General features: G+C 39.9%; 1 protein-coding gene across 1 annotated transcript; it reads left to right on the top strand.

Moving 5' to 3' along the window:
• The first annotated feature begins 989 nt into the window (after positions 1-989).
• On the top strand, positions 990-17,925 carry naa25 (N-alpha-acetyltransferase 25, NatB auxiliary subunit). Its single transcript, XM_005457907.4, has 24 exons — positions 990-1,117; positions 2,682-2,767; positions 5,639-5,777; positions 5,857-5,975; positions 6,098-6,172; positions 6,259-6,366; positions 6,715-6,793; positions 7,073-7,184; positions 7,330-7,419; positions 8,564-8,736; positions 8,838-8,950; positions 9,044-9,251; positions 11,359-11,448; positions 11,531-11,711; positions 12,398-12,497; positions 12,591-12,742; positions 12,826-12,951; positions 13,054-13,297; positions 14,364-14,487; positions 14,582-14,647; positions 14,732-14,829; positions 14,923-15,033; positions 15,157-15,297; positions 15,807-17,925. Exons 1-24 carry the CDS (start codon positions 1,060-1,062, stop codon positions 15,927-15,929), a joined length of 2,916 nt encoding a protein of 971 aa, XP_005457964.1. The 5' UTR covers positions 990-1,059; the 3' UTR covers positions 15,930-17,925.
• Positions 17,926-18,672: the final 747 nt, after the last annotated feature.

The raw sequence follows: 18,672 nt of genomic DNA, 5'->3' as shown, positions 1-18,672 counted from the left end.
TGCAAATGTACTGTTTATAAGGTTGCGGAAACCTGCAGTCAGCTGAGACTGAAGAAGTCAGTTGGATGAGTAACGAAATGTTTCTCCCACTGAAAACACTACGTCCAGATGATCAGAATCAACCTTTTGGGATGAGTTTATGTTATTGTGTTAAATTGATGCCTGAATGTTATAGTATGTGACTGCTTGGTGGAAAAACAAGCAGAAACCAAATATACAAACAAAAAAGATCAACCAGCCAAGCAGGAGGAAAAGAGGAAGACAACAGAGAGGATTCATAGATGTAGTGAAGGAGGAAATGCGGAAGTTTGGTATGACAGAAGGTGATGAATGGGTAGTAGAGAGACAGATGATCTATTGGGGCGACCCCTAGCGGCTGAAATAAGAATATGGTTTTATTTTACCTATAATGTTTTACTCTGTTCTTGAGTATTCAGCTTATATTTTATATATTTTAAATAATAATTTAAAATATATAAAATTACAAGGGTCATCCTGTAATCTCTTACAAAAATTATAGTAAAAAATGCTGGCTTTGCTTTTGTGCTTTTTATCTGTTAACGTTGAGCTTTGATTGAATACGTTTCAGTTTTTTAACTTGTAATTATGATCTAAAATCTTAAAAGCCGGGCTTTGACTAAATCAGAATTATTAGTAAAACAGCCAGTCTTACTACAATTTGTGGCCCCGAATTAGCTTTCTTTTGAGTCACAACCTAACTCTTTAAAATAAAAACTTATTAGGTGATAAACACAGCTAAACAATATTTACAATTCTTTTTTATCTATCTGGATAGCGAAACATTTAATCTGCCACAAATACACGAACTATTTTAAAACTACTTTCCTTGGTTATTAAGTAAATTTTTTATCGTTAGCTAGCAGTCTGTTTTTCATATTGTATTATTGTGGGTTTAAAGTCAAAACATGAGACAGGTTTCATCCTGACAATAATGGACAATACTTTTGCATTTTCAGCGAGAAATAAAATCCTTTAGTCTTTCCTGAGGCCGCTTCGAATACGCATGCGTGAACATCTACTCAGCAGGTAAACTACACCATGGCGGCGAGAGGCCATGTGCAAGATCCAAACGACAGGAGGCTCAGACCTATATACGGTAAGTTTTCAATGGAAAGTTACACATTTCTTTGTGTGTGGAGGTTCGGTAAACACAGCTGTGCCCTGACCTGGGGAATATGTTTAAACTAGAGGCTGCTGGAGTCGTGGGGCAGCGATGCGGCCCCTCCAGCTGCAGCCACGGACTCTGCTGCCCGCAGCGCCCAATGACAGTGCACCTTACCCGGTTTTCAACCAAGCCGGGGTAGAACACATCTCCAGTGGCGGGTCTCTGAATGAAACAGCCTGTCCCTTTTAAATCTATAGAGATTCTCGGTGGTGTTGTTGCCTTGAAACGTGCAGACATTATTTGGCGTTCGGTTTGACTCGTTCTCAAAGTCGAAGTGCTTTCTCCTCTGGCTAATGGGCGCTATTTAACAGCGTAGCTTAGCTTGCTAGTGTGTCAGCTAAGCTGCAGTCAATCAATAAGCTCCTGCACATGCTGCAGGTTGACAAAAAGAAAAGTTGTTCGTTGATGCAAGTTGGCTTTCTCTGTCGGACATATATTTCCTTTGCGATTAACGCCACTGTGACGCTTTAGCTGTTTTGTAGCTGACTGAAGGTTCCACTGTTAGCTCCCAGCTAAATTTGGGTTTAGTAGTTTAAGGACAATGCTTCAAGCTAACTCTAGCGGTTGAGATGTAACGCTTGCTAGCTAGCTAGCTGGCATGCAGCTGTCAGCTCGTGGACCTTTCAGTAACAGTGGTGATGAATAACGGAAATAATGGACTTGTTGGTGTTGTTCCGTGAGGGGAAATTAAAACAGTTCACACCAGTTTTGCAGCTGTTTTAATTTGTTTTACTGCTAGTGTTGCACTGATGGAAAATAAACAGTATTTCAAATCAGATCTACAAACCGAAAATACGCATTGTTTTATATGTATATATAAGTATACACATATATATGTGTGCGTGTGCGCGCGGGGGATTTTTGCCCCCGCCCCCCGGTGTGTTACTTTGGGAGTGAAGCTTCAACTACAAGTACCTCTCCACAGTAACCTAAACTCCTCTGTAATGTAGTTATTGCAGTTTCACTGCAGCTTAGAGCTGAAACTTGATCAGTACCGGGTCTTAAGTACACCTCAGGGTTCCCCTGGTTTCTGTAGGATTTGGCAGCTTTTCCCTCCTGTGATGATAGTTTAAACCAAGAGAATAGACATGACATAATCACACTGCTGTCTGGAACGGTTAATTTTGGCACTCAGCTGTACTGAGGTATCTCTTGTCTATGTCTGAAGCCACATACTTTAACCATTCACTAAGATAAGCTGTATTTAATTATAGTGAAAGATTTACTGGCATTATCTGCAGATCATTTTAACAGGTCAGTTAGGTAGCCCAGATTAATATGGTAAAATTTCTAATTTTGTTTAAACAGCATTCCAAACCCTTAAAAATACTATCCTGCTCTCCAACACGAACCCTGATAAGCTGGGCCCACTCTGATATTTTTGCTTAGAAAACAGAAAAAAAAATGAATCCAAAACCAAAATAGTTTCTGAATTACTTTGTCAATTCCTCAAATAAATATTAAATAAAAGCGATGTTGTTCTTGTGCTTTCCAGATTACCTTGACAATGGCAATAATAAAATGGCGATACAACAGGCAGATAAACTGCTGAAGAAACACAAGGACCTGCACTGTGCCAAGGTGGGTGACTAAATGACTGTTCATGCTGAAAGTGTTGAGCTCTGTTGGTGTTCTGTGAGGGTTCCTCCACTGTTGCAAGAGTGTAATAAAGTGCACAATACTTTTTGGAACCTGTACAGGTCTGTAGGTCAATGGAGCTTTTGTATTAAAAAACAGTATATTTTATAAAATTTCAGTGTCAGTGCTCATCTGCTCTAATAATCACATTATTTGAAGTCCCAAAATATGAAGAGGTCAAGGTTTTGCTAAGGCTTGAATTTCAGTGCTAGTTACAGGTGTTGCGATAATCCAGTGGATTCATGCACATCTAGCACCTGTAAAGCGTAATATTCATGCACACTATTAGAGATTTGCAGTAGGACTGGACAGCTGCCTTAAAGTCGCAGGTCAGAGGTACACTTGTCAGTTCAGCATGTCTCAGGAGTGGGCTGTGCCATTCTCCCAAACTGCTGTTCAGTTTGTCCCCTTTTTTTCTCTTAATAAAGTGGGCATGGTCCAAAAGGCAGATTTGGGCCTCCATTATACTTCTTTGCAGACGAAGCCCGCTGGAAACCTGATAGCTGAGTAGTCATACTTGTAAAGCTTTTTTGAAGCCCCCGGTCTAGAGTGCTTGTATATTTGGTGCATTGTGGGGCAACCGTGGCTCAGGGGGTCACGGTGGCTCAGGGGGTTGTAACTGGAAGGTCGCCGGTTCGATCCCCGGCCTCTCTGTCCTGGTCGTTGTGTCCTTGGGCAAGACACTTTACCCTACCGCCTACTGGTGTTGGCCAGAGGGGCCGATGGCGCGATATGGCAGCCTCGCTTCTGTCAGTCTGCCCCAGGGCAGCTGTGGCTACAACCGTAGCTTGCCTCCACCAGTGTGTGAATGTGAGCGTGAATGAATAATGTCATTGTAAAGTGCTTTGGGTGCCTTGAAAAGCGCTATATAAATCCAATGCATTATTATTATTATTATTATTGTAATGTAAATTCTTGGAGCAGTTTGCACAGTCTCAAAAAACATTGATATGGACACTCACACTTGCCGTCTAATGAAATTCAAGGATGTAGAAAGTATAATCCCAGTGTTAGTGAAAACTGAGTTTGCTAATCTTGGGATTATAGACACTCTGGAATATCAGTCCCACAGTGAGAGCTAACTCTCTCAGTTAACTCGGCTAACTCTCACTGTGGTAACACTTTAAATGTCTAACAGTTTGAAAATTTGAAGTTGACTTTCTTCTCCGCTGCAGATCACCAAAATAAACTGTCTTACTGGTTTGATCCATGTTTATTTTTAGTTACTCTCACTGTATTGATGCCAAGTTACAACAAAATAATTACTTTTTAATATAACATGTAAAAATTGGTAGGATTCCTGACTTGGTAAGAAACTTTTAAAACTGATAAATGACGACTGAGTAGGTCAGACTCATTAGAGTGACTTTTTCTCCCATCTTCGGAGTTAAGCTCCTATATCTTACAACTTCGGGACATGTTATTGTTGTTCCCACATGTTCTCAGAATGTATATTACAAGTTTCAGCACTAAATACCACACAATTTTTTGGACCATGCCTGAATACCCCAGTTTATTTGGTTTTTGCTTTTTTGTTTTAGTGTGTGTCTGTAGCTTTAAATGCTACTGCACTCGCCCCTTTCAAGAAGAGGTCTGTGAGTGACAGAGAGAGGCAGCCAATAGGAGCAATGTGGCTCATTCAATAAAATAACATTGCTAAGGATGTAGACCTGCACGAGACTCTGTTGGTTCTAACTCCTCAGTAATACTCTGTTGAAAACACAGAAGGCAGGAGACCCGACGGCCGAGCGTTTATTCCTGTTATACTCTTTTTGAAGTCCGTTTGAACACACAGTAACAGACATCCAGTATTTGTGGTGGGTCAGCCCGTCAAGTTTCCACAGTTCATTGTTGTCCCTCAGCATTGTTTTTCTCCAGGGCTCTGACGCGTGTGCGTGTGTGTGTTGTTTAAATGATCAAACGACTTCTGTATGTCCAAGGTGTGACAGTGGTATCCAGTCATAATCACACAGTGGCATCTCAAAATTAGTTTCTAAAACAACAAAAGCATAAAGATGTTAGCATTCGCTATTTTTTTGCAGCCTGTAGCAAAGTAACAGTTAAGGCCATTTCACACCGTTGCGAAAAAGCAACAGGAAATTCAGATACGAACTTGTTGCATAACATATATAAACACTAAAAGCTTTGCTTTTAAGTTGAAAACTCACCCTGACAAAAAATGAAGTCAGCATCAAGCGATCATGAGAAGGTTCTGATGTTTCTTAAAAAAGAAAAGGAAGAGACTGATTCTGGGTTGATCCAATTCCCAAGTGAAGGCAGAAGCAGGGAGAACTTCCAGGTTTCATCCTGGAGTTGAAGCTGTATCACCATCACTTATATTACATACTTTGTACACTGCCTCCATCAATGAAGGAGCTCTGCAGTCAGATCGGCCGTTCCCAGACTGCAAGCAATCAGTCAATCATCAGCCAAAGTGGCAGAGTATCATTGCAGTACTGTAAATTCATGCTTAAGGCACACTGGACTACAAGTGGACCACTGCTGCAGTGCTACAGGTTGAGCTCTAAAATTATCAACACAGCAGAAATGTAATTCGTTTATACTGTTTTTGGAAACTGTTTTTGACATCAGAAGGTTTTAGGTTCTTAGTGCATCCTTGTCTTTGGAACTGTCTTGTAGAAAACCTTTGTTTGGGTTGCCATTCTGCTTCTAGCAGTAACTAAAACCCTCTGCAATGGCTTGCCATTTTATTCGTGCCAATGAAATCTGTAATGGTTATCTTTTTCTTTTTTTCTTTTTTTGCCTTTTCCTTCTCATTCAGTTTCATAACTGAGTCTTTTCTGCTTCCTCCAGGTCCTGAAGGCGATTGGCCTTCAGAGGACCGGAAAGCAGGATGAAGCTTTCACTTTAGCCCAGGAAGTGGCCACTCTCGAGCCCACTGATGACAACTCACTTCAAGCTCTGACTATACTATACAGAGAGATGCATCGTCGTGAGTATATATGCACACACATGAAAGCTGGTATTAACATTGGGTGACTGAATATTGAATATGTGTGTGTTGTCCACAGCTGAGTTGGTCACCAAGCTGTATGAGGCTGCAGTGAAGAAGGTTCCTCTAAGCGAAGAGTATCACTCTCACCTCTTCATGGCGTACGCTCGTGTGGGAGAATACAAAAAGATGCAGCAGGTGAGACAGCTCAAAGAGAGCACATATGAGCAACAAGCAGGTTTTTGGGCTCCCCTGAAAATTAATTCCAGTGATTTAGAAGCAGAATTAATGTATTAATGGCTACATCCTCCTATTTACAGGCAGGAATGGCCTTGTATAAAATTGTCCCCAAGAATCCCTATTACTTCTGGTCGGTCATGAGTCTTGTGATGCAGGTACAGGAAAGCTTTTATAACATGAATGCTGAAATATTAGAATGATTGGTAACAGACAGTAAAAGTACTGTGTGCTTGTTTCTAAGGCAATCTCAGCCCAAGATGAAAAGTTGGCTCAGACCATGTTCCTGCCTCTGGCTGAACGCATGGTGGAAAAAATGGTCAAGGAGGAGAAGATTGAAGCAGAAGCAGAGGTGAGTATGTTGGCTTTATCAACTCAGTATTAAGACAATGGACACCAACTTAAATGGACAGCAGGATTCTGGCAAAATCCCAGTTGCTCAACTTGTTTTTTAAAATTCAGAATTTCCTTTGGATTTTCATTGACAGCTGAGAGAGTCTTATATTTTAAGTTACAGTTGTCAGGTTGGCATTAAAAAAAACTTTTACTAAATGAAACCCATGGCATATTAATTGCCAGAAAAAAAACTGAATTCTGCACTTTGGTGTTAACTGCTCATTACGCATGTTTAAGATGAAAATACAAATGTTAGAATATTGCACAGTTCTTACTTTTTCACTTTAACGCTTGTGTTCTGTAGGTGCAACTGTATTTTATGATCCTAGAGCGCTTGGGGAAATGTGTAGAGGCCCTTGAAGTGATCCGGGGCCCACTTGGGGGTAGGTAGATCCCCACACACACTCATAAACACACACACACTTTCTTAAACTAACCATGTGACATTAACACTTTGAAATAGTATCAGTCATGTTTGGCAGTGGAAGAAGAAAAAGTTATTTATATTTAAAGTAAGCTGTAGTGAGTAAATAAAGTGTTAAACAGCATTGTCAATAAAATAACGGGGATAGTTTGAAGTAATGTGGCATGCATGGCTTATAAATCTGATGCTGTGCATTCTGAAATTCCTCTTCAGCTAATACTGGTATATTTTTGCACAGAGAAGCTGACCAGTGAGCTGCAGAGCAGAGAAAACAAGTGTATGATGCTGTACAAGCGACTGCAACGCTGGCCAGAGTGCAACGCTTTGGCCCACAAACTGCTACTTAAAAAGTGAGTGAGCTTTTATCTTAACAGTGCACAAGCTGTCCAAGACCAATAACTGATCAGAACATGGCATCAGTCGATGCACATCACGTCTGATGGAGTACAGATATCAGCCAACAACAACAAAAAAAAAAAATGTGTTTCTTTGCAGTCCTGATGATTGGCAGTTCTACCCAGCTTACTTTGACTCTCTCTTTCACTTGGTGGATCAGTCGTGGAGCCCGCCAGAAGAAGGAGAACAGTGAGTACATAGGTGTTTGATTTTGAATGCATAAAGATTTCCATCTGTGTGAACTCTGCATCCATTCCCTTACTTTAACAAAACCCACACATGATGGTTAAATAAGGTTGGGCAATGTGTAAAAAATTTTCCAACCAGAAATCATCAGTCCGATAACCAACGATTATTGGAAGCGATATATTCGTGCATGCGCTGACTTTTTGATGGGAGGAGCAGTGTAATCATGCACGGACTGATTTGCGCGTTTAGAATTTGTAAGTCTTGTTTGGAAGGAATATTTTACTTTCTTGTTTGTTTCAGTATTAATATAGCTACTTTTTGGATTATTCATTTATATATTTGAGATGCCCCAAATCGCACAGAAGACTCAACATTGCGTTGGAGGGGTTTTTTTGTTTGTTGTTTTTATGTTTGAAAGAGGCATTTTGATTTTTAACTTTTTAATTTTCTGTTGTTTGGTCGATTGTGTAAGACCGATAAACACTGGAACAGCCTGTAAACACTGTTATTGTGGAAAAAAGAAACCAGTTTCTCTTTGTTTCCCTCCCCACCATTGTGTTTTTTTTTTTATTTAAATAAAATATTTTTGTGTTTTTCTGAACATAGGCTACTGCCTTTCTTTTTTTCTGTTATGAGTTAGAGTAAATGAATCGCTGCATTTGAGCGCACTTTGAGGAGGGTGCATCTGTTCACAGCTGCTTCTCTTAGCTTCAACCAACATTATCAGCAAACTTACCCATGTGCAAATAAATAAATAAATAAATCACTCTTGTAAAAACGATCAGCGGAAAGCTCAACCTATCGTCGATATATTCGTCCAATCGCCCAACCTTATGGTGAACAGTCCCTTCAGCAAGGTCTTCCTCCTATTTAACCTTCAAAATCCCTACTAGTTGCTGAAAGCCATGTGTTAATTATTAAATGAATTATTAATTTAAAAAATACACACACCCTTCAGCAAGACAAACAAGATGTGGAACACCTTATGCCTATGACCTGTTGCTGTGCTGTTCTCCAAACTTTACAGAGGATATTTTTTAACAAATTAGACATTATATAATATTATATATGTCCAATTTATCTCATATATCTCATAATATTATCTCTTGTACACTCTGAAGTTTTTTTTCTGTCCATCACATAGCTGTTCAGAGGGTTCAGTACATCACACTGTGGCTGAGGTGGTGAGGTTTGTGGAGGAGAGGATTAAGGGGGAGGACGGCAAAGAGTCCCGCTCACTCAGAGGGCCTTACTTGGCTCGTCTTGAATTAATGCACAGACTGAGAGAAAGAGGCTGTCCTGAGGAAAGCCTACTAGGTAAAACACACACACACACACACACACACATACTGAATAAGCATGTATTTATGTATGTCCTGTTGCCTCAGTCTGACAGTCTGTTGGTTGGCCATAAATAGGTGAGCCTTTAGAGTTAATGGTGCAGTTCTTCAACAAGTTTGGAGACAAGCCCTGCTGCATCACTGACCTAAAAATATACCTACACCTGCTGTCTCCTGAGCAGCACGTTCAGGTGAGAGAAAGTTAAAGCAGAACTGTGGAACTGCCTTTTGCAGAATGAAAAGCGTGGTCGTGAAACATATTTCTGTCTTTGAATTCTTTTTAGTTCATTAATCGTCTGAGTGAGGCAGTTCCACTGGGCAACCAGGAAGAGGAAGGATTTGCTTTTCCAGAGGACACCAAAGCGCTGCAGAGGCATTTGTGTGTGTGTCAGCTAAGCCGTGCACTAGGACTGCATCATTCCCTCGACGTGGATGGCAAACTTCATCTTATCACAGAGCTTAAGGCTCACTATCATCATGGGCTTAAGTTTGGTGAGAACAACATTTTTATTCATTCTTAGACCCATAAAAGGATTGACATTCATTCAGGATCATCAGATTTTCCACAGCCAAGAGGTGTGAAATCTTGTCGTGGAGCCAGACAGATATGTGTTGTTGTCAATAGCAAAGTGTGAACACAACCCTTGTTTGCTGGCACATTTCTTCTGATAACAGCAGCGTCCAGTTGAACGTGCCGATAGTCAATTACTAATAGGGTTTCTTTCTCAGGCATCCCAGGAATAAAAGTGCTTTCATACATTTTTGTGTGTTCAATAAAGTTATAAAACTGCAATTATGCATGACATAGACTGTAAAATATAAAGATGCTGGTAACATTATGTCATCTATTGATTTATGGACTTCAAATTTTTAAGTGTCAGATGTTTAATTTTTTTGTTTATTTTTTTTGTTTGTTTGTTTTTTTAAGCTGCTGTCATGTTTTGTTACTCCACAGCCGTAAAAGGCTGAGGTAGGCGGGCAATGTGGACATTTAAGTTTATGAATGCAGTAACTTGAAAATGAAACGAGCTTCAGGAGTTTCAAATTGATACCACAGGTGCATCTGCTAATTATCGGTATTACTTACTTTACTAAAATGAGACATTTTAAGATGTTGGGGGGTTTTGTTTTGTTTTGTTTTGTTTTTCTTTTTAAGCCAACCCAAAGTGGCCATTAGACGGATGGAATGTAGCTTTTGGGTCTGAAGAGCAAAGCAAACATGTATTCTTTCTAATTAGCAACAGGGAGCTCCTCTCCTCTGATGTTTGCAATAGGAAATCCAAATATATAGACACGTATGCAACAATTTTCTGATGACCTTGTGGTCTCAGTGACCAATATTGAGTACAAACTAAAGGTCATTTTGTAAGTTATAGAATAGAATAGAATTCAACTTTATTGTCATTGCACATGTCACAGGTACAGGGCAACGAAATGCAGTTTGCATCCATCCAGAAGTGCTTTAGCCATGATATAGATATATTACAATATATATTAGCAATAATATAGATCTGTAAGTATATTACAGAAATGGGTCTATTATGGTATGTTATAATGTACACGGTATGAAGTATGTTATGAATATTCTATAACTATAAGTATGTACAGGCTGTAGTGAGTACAAGCTATGTACAGGCTATGAACAGGATATAAATATGAAAAAAAAAAAAAAAAAAAAAAACTATACAGAATATGAAATAAAAAACTATACAGAAATATGAGATATACAGTTATACAGAAATGTGAACTATGCAAGTTATAAACAGTTGTAGGATTAAAAATTATTGTATGTACAGAATGATTATTTACACAGAACTATACAGTAGTGCAGTTAAGATAAGTGAGATATGTGGATAATTTCTACAGAGGCTATATAAAGTGCTAGTGGTTGTGAGTGGTGGTTCAGTCCATGTTATTATTGTGTGTTTGAGGGTACGGTTGTCCATTGTGTATGTGTGTAGGTGGTTGTGGGTGTGTGTATGTTCAGTCCATGAGTTTAACGTGGGTCAGATGTCAGGAGGCAGAGTTCAGGAGTCTGACAGCTGTAGGAAAGAAGCTGTTCCGGTATCTGGTGGTCTTAGTCCGGAGGCTCCTGTAGCGCCTCCCAGAGGGCAGGAGGGTGAAGAGTCTATGTGATGGGTGACTGGGGTCCCAATTTGAATAAAAAGGGAAGATAAACACAGGGTATGCTTTGCTATGATTGATAAGCTGTTAGCCAACGAGCAGATAGTGTCCCTCAGTTTACGGTTAGCTAATAAGGTGAAGGTAAAAATGCTCAGCTTGAGGTTTCAGATAGTAGGGCTTCACTAACCGGTAGGTGACATCACAGTGCCTTTGTCTGCTACAACGTGTAGCACTTGGGCATTGGCTTCATTTTTCATTTTCATTTTTACAGACAAGCATACTTTACTTGGTCATATTGGGCATGTTTTTTAAGATATAAGGGAGACTTTGTTGGAGGTTTGCAGTCAACATTCTAAGAACTGTAGGGTGATGTAGGGTGACTTTACTGTACAAAAACTTAACGCTTTTAAAGATTTTTGTTCTGTTCATTGTGCATGTTTTTGTTTGTTCTGACTTCTTGGTCTCTGTTCAACAGGAAAGAACACTCTAAAGACGGAGCTGCAGTTTTCTGATATGTATTGTCTCATGGCCGCTCATGTATACATTGACTTATGGACAGAGACCGGTGAGTTTTTCTTTTTCAGTGCAGAACTTCCTGTCTCTCAGTGATGTGATGTGTCTAAATGTGTGTATCTGTGTGCCTGTAGGAGATGAGGACATGATGTGGCAGTGTTTGGGTCTCCTCCAGGAGGGACTATTTCACAGTCCTTCCAATGCCCAGTTCAAGCTGCTGTTACTGCTTCTGTACTGTCGACTGGGAGCATTTGAGCCTGTAGTGGACCTTTACTCAAGCCTGGATGCCAAGCATGTACAGCATGACACCATAGGGTCAGTACAGAACTTGTTTTTGTGGTGAAACATGGAAAGAAAGCAGATTTCTCGTCACACAACACTTTGTTGCTGATGGTTGGTCGCTACTTGGCTATCTAGGCTCTGGTTGCTTAGATAACCATCTGTCTAACACAGTGGTTCTTAACCTTGTTGGAGGTACCGAACCCCACCAGTTTCATATGCTAAACCCCTGTTTAGTGAAAAATAAAATGATTTTTTTCAAATTCAAGACTTAGATATGTTTTTTACTGGTGCACAAAATGAGCCGTGCATGTCACGGCGGAGGCTCTGCTGAACCCCTGAGACCAACTCACTGAACCCCTAGGGTTCGATCGAACCCAGGTTAAGACCCACTGGTCTAACATGTCTGCTACCGTGTCATATGTCGGTCAACAGCATACTTCTCTTTCATTGGTAGTTGCGTCAATCATTTGCAACATAGCATCTATAGTATTCCTTAAGTTAGGAAACTGACTTCAATTCAATTTTATATAAAATAAAATTGAATAAATTGAATGAAATGAAAAGTTGGAGTAAAAGAATGTTTGGACTAATTTTGTACTTCGGATGAATGTGAGTCCTTGCCCTCATCAGAATCAGAACACCTTATTAATCCCCCAAGGAAATTATCTGAGCTTTGACTCAGATACTTTAATTAAAAAACATCTTTTTAATTTTTGCAGTTTTCTGTTAACGCGCTATGCTGAGTCACTGGGTCAGTTTGCTGCAGCCTCCCAGTCCTGTAATTTCTCCCTCAGGTTTTTCCACTCAAACCAGAAAGATGTAAGTCTATCCCTCTTTGTGATTTAATTGCAGAGACTTTTACTGGATCTCCTGCTCTTACGTTACCTTCCTCATTTATCTCTCCTTTGCCAGACCTCAGAGTATATCATCCAGGCATATAAGTATGGAGCGTTTGAGAAAATCCCAGAGTTCATTGCTCTCAGGAACAGGTTAAACCAGTCGCTGCACTTTGCCCAGGTCCGCACTGAGAGGATGCTGCTCGACCTCTTCCTTGAGGCTGATATGTAAGAATATTCACACTAATTTACATCAACTTGTGGATTTCTATCTATAGTTGATTGTGATGTTGTATTTTTCTGTTTTGCAGTGTCTTGAGTCTGGAAGAGAGTGTGAAGGCCATGTCTTTGTCTGCAGAAGAGGATGACATCCCCTGGGATAGTATGAGGGACAACAGAGACCTAACTGTTTTTACGTGCTGGGATCCTAAAGACAGGTATAGTCCTTTTTTTTTTTTTTTTTTTTTTTTTTGGTTACAGAGACGCTGGTACTCACTCACAGTCTCCAATCCAACCCTGTGCTACTCTTCTGTTTACAGACAGCTAACAGACGAACACCGACGTCAGTCTCTAGAGGAAGAGTCCATGTGGCTCAGAATACGTTCTCTAACCCTTCGCCTCCTCGCCTCATTGGCTGCGTTGGGACATATGCCCTCACAGCAAAACTCTGAGATATCCAATGAGAACGGAGTGGGAGACAAAACCTCAATTCTCAGCAGCCTGCTCTCCCAGCTGAACCAGACTCTACAGACAGCAGCTCAGATGGCAGAAAAACGCATACAGGTACACACAAACAAGCAAGTCTTCTCTGTTATTGTAGCGTCTTTACTGTTTAGTATAAAGTACCTTGAGGCGGCTGTATTATTTGGTACTACACCAATACATTTGAGTTGAAGTCAACCTCACTGACTCCTCTGTCCGATATACAAAGGCTCACTTCATAGCAATACATGAATGAGAAGGCAAAGAGTGATTATTTTATTTATTTATTGTTTTTAAACATGAAAGGTGATGGCATATGCATTCTAACGAATTTGAAGGATTTTTCTTTTAGACACAAAAAAGTCTGAATTTCAACTGTCTATTTCTTAGTCCACACATTTGCCCACAAAATGCATCACTGATTGCACAAAATGAATTGTGTATTCTGTTCTCCAGGAAGGAGCCAGTGCGTTAGTCCAGAGTTGTCCGATTTGAGTTTTAAAATCGTGACTGTTGGGCAACAGTTTATTTTTAGATTCAAGAATCAAACAATACAAAGGCACAATATTTCAACAAGAAATCTCCTCCAGCTGGTTAATTAGTGGGAAAGGTTGTGTTTGTGGGCCCACGTTTTTTGTGTGTGTAAGTAACATGCCTTCATACAGTTGATTGAGTCAGATTCAAGATGGCAGCCTCGCACTCCCTTTAATACAAATTACATACACAGTAAATTAGACAACACAGCTAAAAGCCAATGCTGACCCAAACCTGTTAGCATTCGGTCAGTGTTCAGGAACAGCGCTAATCAATGAGTGGAAACTCACCACTACGTTCATATGATGGTGTGCTCACAGTGTCCCAGTCAGCAGTGAAAAGATCTTAAATGGAAACTCTTTGATCAGGAATACCTGATAAGTTCCTTATGATTTTTTTTTAGTTATTGTCATGTATCAATTTTAACATCCTCCCCCAAATGTATTGGATCCATGTTGCACAGGGTAACTGGAACTAACCTAATTTACACCAACCCCAAGTGGTCAGATGAGTTTCGACCGAATCTCTACTTCATCAATATTTTCACATGACGTTTGCTGTACATTTGCGCGGATTGGAGTGCTTTGCTGTAATAGTGATGTTGTTATTCCAGTATCCGTTCCTGGGACCGCCCTCGACCCGTCTGGTCCTAGCTTTGTCCAGTGGAAGCTGTCAGTGTCAGGCTGCAGCCCTGCAGTTGTCTGTCCACCTACATGAGCTGGAGACGGCTGCACATGGTAAGAAGAGACAACGGTAACATGAAGACTAACAAATTATTGGATTTAGCCTGATGATTTTCTTTTGTCCACTCCTCCTTATTTACCCTCCTAGATGAGTCATCAGAGCTTCAGACACAGATCTGTAACGGTTTCAAATCAATAGTAGTTCAGCTTCAAGGTGAGTCACTAGATGGTTTTCTTTATCAAAAATAAACGTTATTGCACATCTGGGATACTTCATGTTTTCCTCCTCTGTCCACAGAAATCTTGAATAAATGTAAAGGAGATTTATTGGAAATGAAAGAAGGCAAATTAAAAACCCAGCCGTCCTTATTAGAAAACCTAGTCTTCTTTGTTGAGGTGAAACATCTCAGCTTCTACACACACAGTTTACATCTTGTTTTCTACCAAATCTCATGCTGTCTATAATATGCACCATGTTATTTTGCTCAGACCATGTGCATAGTCCTGTGGATGGCTAGTTACTGTGCCAAGATCCTTCGACCACTAAAGACAAGTTTACAGAAAAAGAAAAAGAAGAAAAAGGATGCAAACACAGCTCTGGTACAGTTGCCCCTTTCACTCCTTCCATTTTTAGGTGCACTGTATCTGCATACGGACTCATAAACAATACTCTGCTGTCCACCTACTTGCCTGAACACTGTTGTTGTGTCTTTTCTTTTCCAGCCAGTGGTGATGTGTGGCTTCCAGGAGCTGACAGGGAACTTGCAAGACCTGCTGACACAGGCCATGGAGCATATAAAGGGCCAAGAGACTGCCATGACAGCACTTAAATTGGCCACTTTAACCTTGGAAGGATGCACACAGGTTAGTGCACAGATAAAGATGTTTTTGTTTTGTTTTTGTTTTTTAAATAGAAACAAAACAAAAGTCATTTTATGCATTTAAAAACTGAGGTTTGGTAGCTGACAAAATCTCCAGCCTGTCCCAGCTGCCATAGGACGAGAGACAGGATACTCCCTGGATAGTTTGTCAGTCTGTCACAGGGGTAACACAACTAATCATTCACTCACATTCATAAATATGGGCAATTTAGAAGACCGTGGGAGGAAGCCGGAATACCTGGACAGAAACGACACAGACACAGAAAGGCCCCGCCCATATGGTGGATTCAAACCTAGGATCTTCTTGCCTGAAACTACTAATCATTAGATATTATCTATTAGGATTGAATTTATGCCTTGATTTGCAGAAAGACATGATAACAGGGTTTGGATATTACAGATCTTAAATCTTTTCAAGCCTGAAATCCAAAGTTTAACTGTAGTATCTCCCACCCAGCTGTAAGGTTTCACCTCCACTTTCATGTGTTTCAGGAGGAGGCGTCGTTTACGAAAGCTGCTACGGACAAGGTGCAGAGCAGTTACCTGCGCTCCCTACAGGAGGTGGGAGATCTGCTCAAGAAGAGAACAGAAACTATAAAGAACCTCAAGATATGAACGCCATCACGCATGTCCAGAATAACTCGCCCTCGACCATCACCCCTAAATGTCCCACACCACCATCTACCGTCAGCCCACCAACTATCCTATGAATCCTTCCCTCTTCACTGATGATGAAAGTTCCCGAGCCTCCCATGCTCACAGTCATTTCTGACCTTGAAATTCTCACTCGGCGTTTGTGAGTTTTTGGATGTCTTTTTCTTTTCTTATTTCTTTTTCCTTCAACACACACCTCTGGAACATTTGCAACTCTTATAGCACATAAGCTTGTAATTAAATTCATGAATTTATACAACAGTTCTAAGTAACAATGAGGAAAAGAGACATGTTCCTTTTAAAAAAAAAAAATATATATATATATAGATCAGATTAGTGAATATGAAGTTTTAGAACAGCTAATCTAATAAATTATTGTACATAATAAAGAGCAACAACCACAACTCCGTGACTAAATGAGAATATAAGACACAATAAACCACTATCTGTGTGTTGGTCAGTTATGTTTCCTTTTTATTATTGTTGACTTTATTATTTTCTGGTGATTTACAAAAAAAGAAAAACGCAGTTGAAGGATTGCTTTTCCAGCACATTGGAGAGCAAATGGGCACAATTTTACATTGAACTCATGAACTCTTTGTATCTCTTTGGATGCCTGACTGCCTGCAGGAAGCCTTCAGACTGATGTTTCCCCATACACAAATTATTGTCATTGTCATTTAAAAAAAAAAAAAAAAAAAATTAATTTCTTTGCTTCGTGTACCCTGTGTGTGTGGCTTTAGCACTAAAAGTGGAACCACCTCTGTAGTTGCAGTATTATAAAGAGCAATGTTGGAATGAGTTACTTAACCAGGGTTGGGTTTTTTCTTTTTTTTGCGGGGGGGGGATTGTTATTGTCTGCCGCTTTTTGTTTGTTTGTTTTGTTTTTTGTTTTTTAATACTAGTGGCACCATTAGTGGAAGTGGTGCTTGTAAACAAGGTCTTGTGGAATCAGGTTGTTCCAGCACAAAGAAGAAATCAGGCTTCAGAACCTTTAGAGACAGGAATGATTAGAATTATTTAAGAGACCATCTATGACTATCATAACATGAATGTTCACCAAAAACATGCTTTCTGTTGAGGCTGTGCATATGCAACTGCTTGAATTTGCGTTGCTGAAGGAAAAAGGAAAAAGTGACAGTTATAAAGATAAATGCAAAGGAGGCTGTGACTAGACTAAATATACTGATGTTCATACTAGACCAGATTATATGTCCAGCCCAACATGCAGCTTCATAGTAACTGTCCTGGGACAACTCTTCTGTCTCAGGTGTGTTTCACAGGCGGACATTGGACCTAATTGTAAATAGCTGAGGCAGCCTTTTTTTGAAGTACTGTGTGTGAGCGAGGACTTTAGTGTGTTTTTAAAAGCAGGTGCAGTAGATGCTATGAGATTTGTCCTGTTAAAATGGTTTTGTCATTCCTGCTTTATTCCCTCATCTTCCTTCCTCCCCCTACTAAAAGACTCGTGAACCAAAATGGTGTCATCAGCTGCTGCATCTTCCCAATTTGTGCAAAATCAGCATCTTGTGCTATCATCAGTAAACAGGAGGTGGAGGAAAGAAGCAAATGGAGGCATAGTTTACAAATACCAAGGGGCACTGATGGCACTGCAGGTTGTGTGCAGTTTTATTTATACTATTGTAAGAATTTGGCATAGCAATGTGAATATGTGAGAAAATGACAAACTCTTCCCCTTCCTGTTAGTCCTGAATATGCATACAGTTGCATACACATCTGCTAATAAATGCCTTTTTTTTTCTTTTTCTTTTTCTTTAAAGAGTCAAGCCCATCTGTTTGAGTGGTTGGACAGAAGGTGTCTGTGATCTGATTACATGTGTTGAGAATAATGGTTGACAATCTGGAGTGTCATCTTGCCACCCTCTTTTGTTAGAAAATGGAAAACAGAAACACTGGAATGTCAAAGCTTTTTTTAAATAAAACAAGGTAAATGTGAGGATTTTGCTGTATTTTATGTTTCCGTTATTATCAACACTAGAAGAAGTAAAAGTCGGCTTTAGATTTGGACAACTTTTCTAAATTCTAGTCCTACAGATATCCCCACAGATGCTGTTTAACAGGACCAGCCAACCAGAAGAAGTTTAGCTTTAAAAGGAGGGGAGCTACACCAGCTTGTTTCAGACACAATGAACTGAAACTTTGGAAATAAACTCAAAATACGAGTACAGGAAATTGATGTTCTTTAAATGTCTTCCCTTAAGTGCATTAGTCAGTCAGTCCATGGTGATTAAACCCAAATCATGAAGTTTCCTATACACACAGGCAACAGTCAGTTTGGATGAAACACTGAAAACAAAAGAATTTTTAAACAAATTATAAGAACCACTCATACAAAGGACCTCAACCCCAGGATGAAGAGTGTAATGGAACATTTTGTATGACACAAGATGATGAACAAAACTGGAGAGAAGGCAGAAAATCCACTGTGGTGACACCTTAAAGTAGGGGTCGGCAACCCGCGGCTCCGGAGCCGCATGCGGCTATTTAGTCTTTATTTTGCGGCTCCGGGTGGTTTGGGAAAATAAATTAGAAGTATTTAGCTAAAGTGTATTTTATTTGTGTTTAGTTCTTTTTTTAACTTGTACTTCTAAATTGGAAGATTATTGTGATTTTGAAATGTAAAAATAAAATTATATCTTATTATTTTTTCATCGCTCAAAATAAGCGTCACACTCGCAGAAGC

Source organism: Oreochromis niloticus, linkage group LG7 (genome assembly GCF_001858045.2).
Source record: "Oreochromis niloticus isolate F11D_XX linkage group LG7, O_niloticus_UMD_NMBU, whole genome shotgun sequence".
Taxonomy (NCBI): Eukaryota; Metazoa; Chordata; class Actinopteri; order Cichliformes; family Cichlidae; genus Oreochromis; species Oreochromis niloticus.
This window is presented reverse-complemented; position numbering and strand designations above follow the sequence as displayed.

What these genes read in the sequence shown, in the direction of transcription:
- naa25 (XM_005457907.4), top strand. Translation starts at nt 1,060, where the DNA reads ATGGCGGCGAGAGGCCATGTGCAAGATCCAAACGACAGGAGGCTCAGA. An exon ending in GATCCGGGGCCCACTTGGGG is followed by an intron (nt 6,794 to 7,072) that starts GTAGGTAGATCC and finishes ATTTTTGCACAG; the next exon opens with AGAAGCTGACCAGTGAGCTG. An exon ending in AGGATGCAAACACAGCTCTG is followed by an intron (nt 15,034 to 15,156) that starts GTACAGTTGCCC and finishes TTTCTTTTCCAG; the next exon opens with CCAGTGGTGATGTGTGGCTT.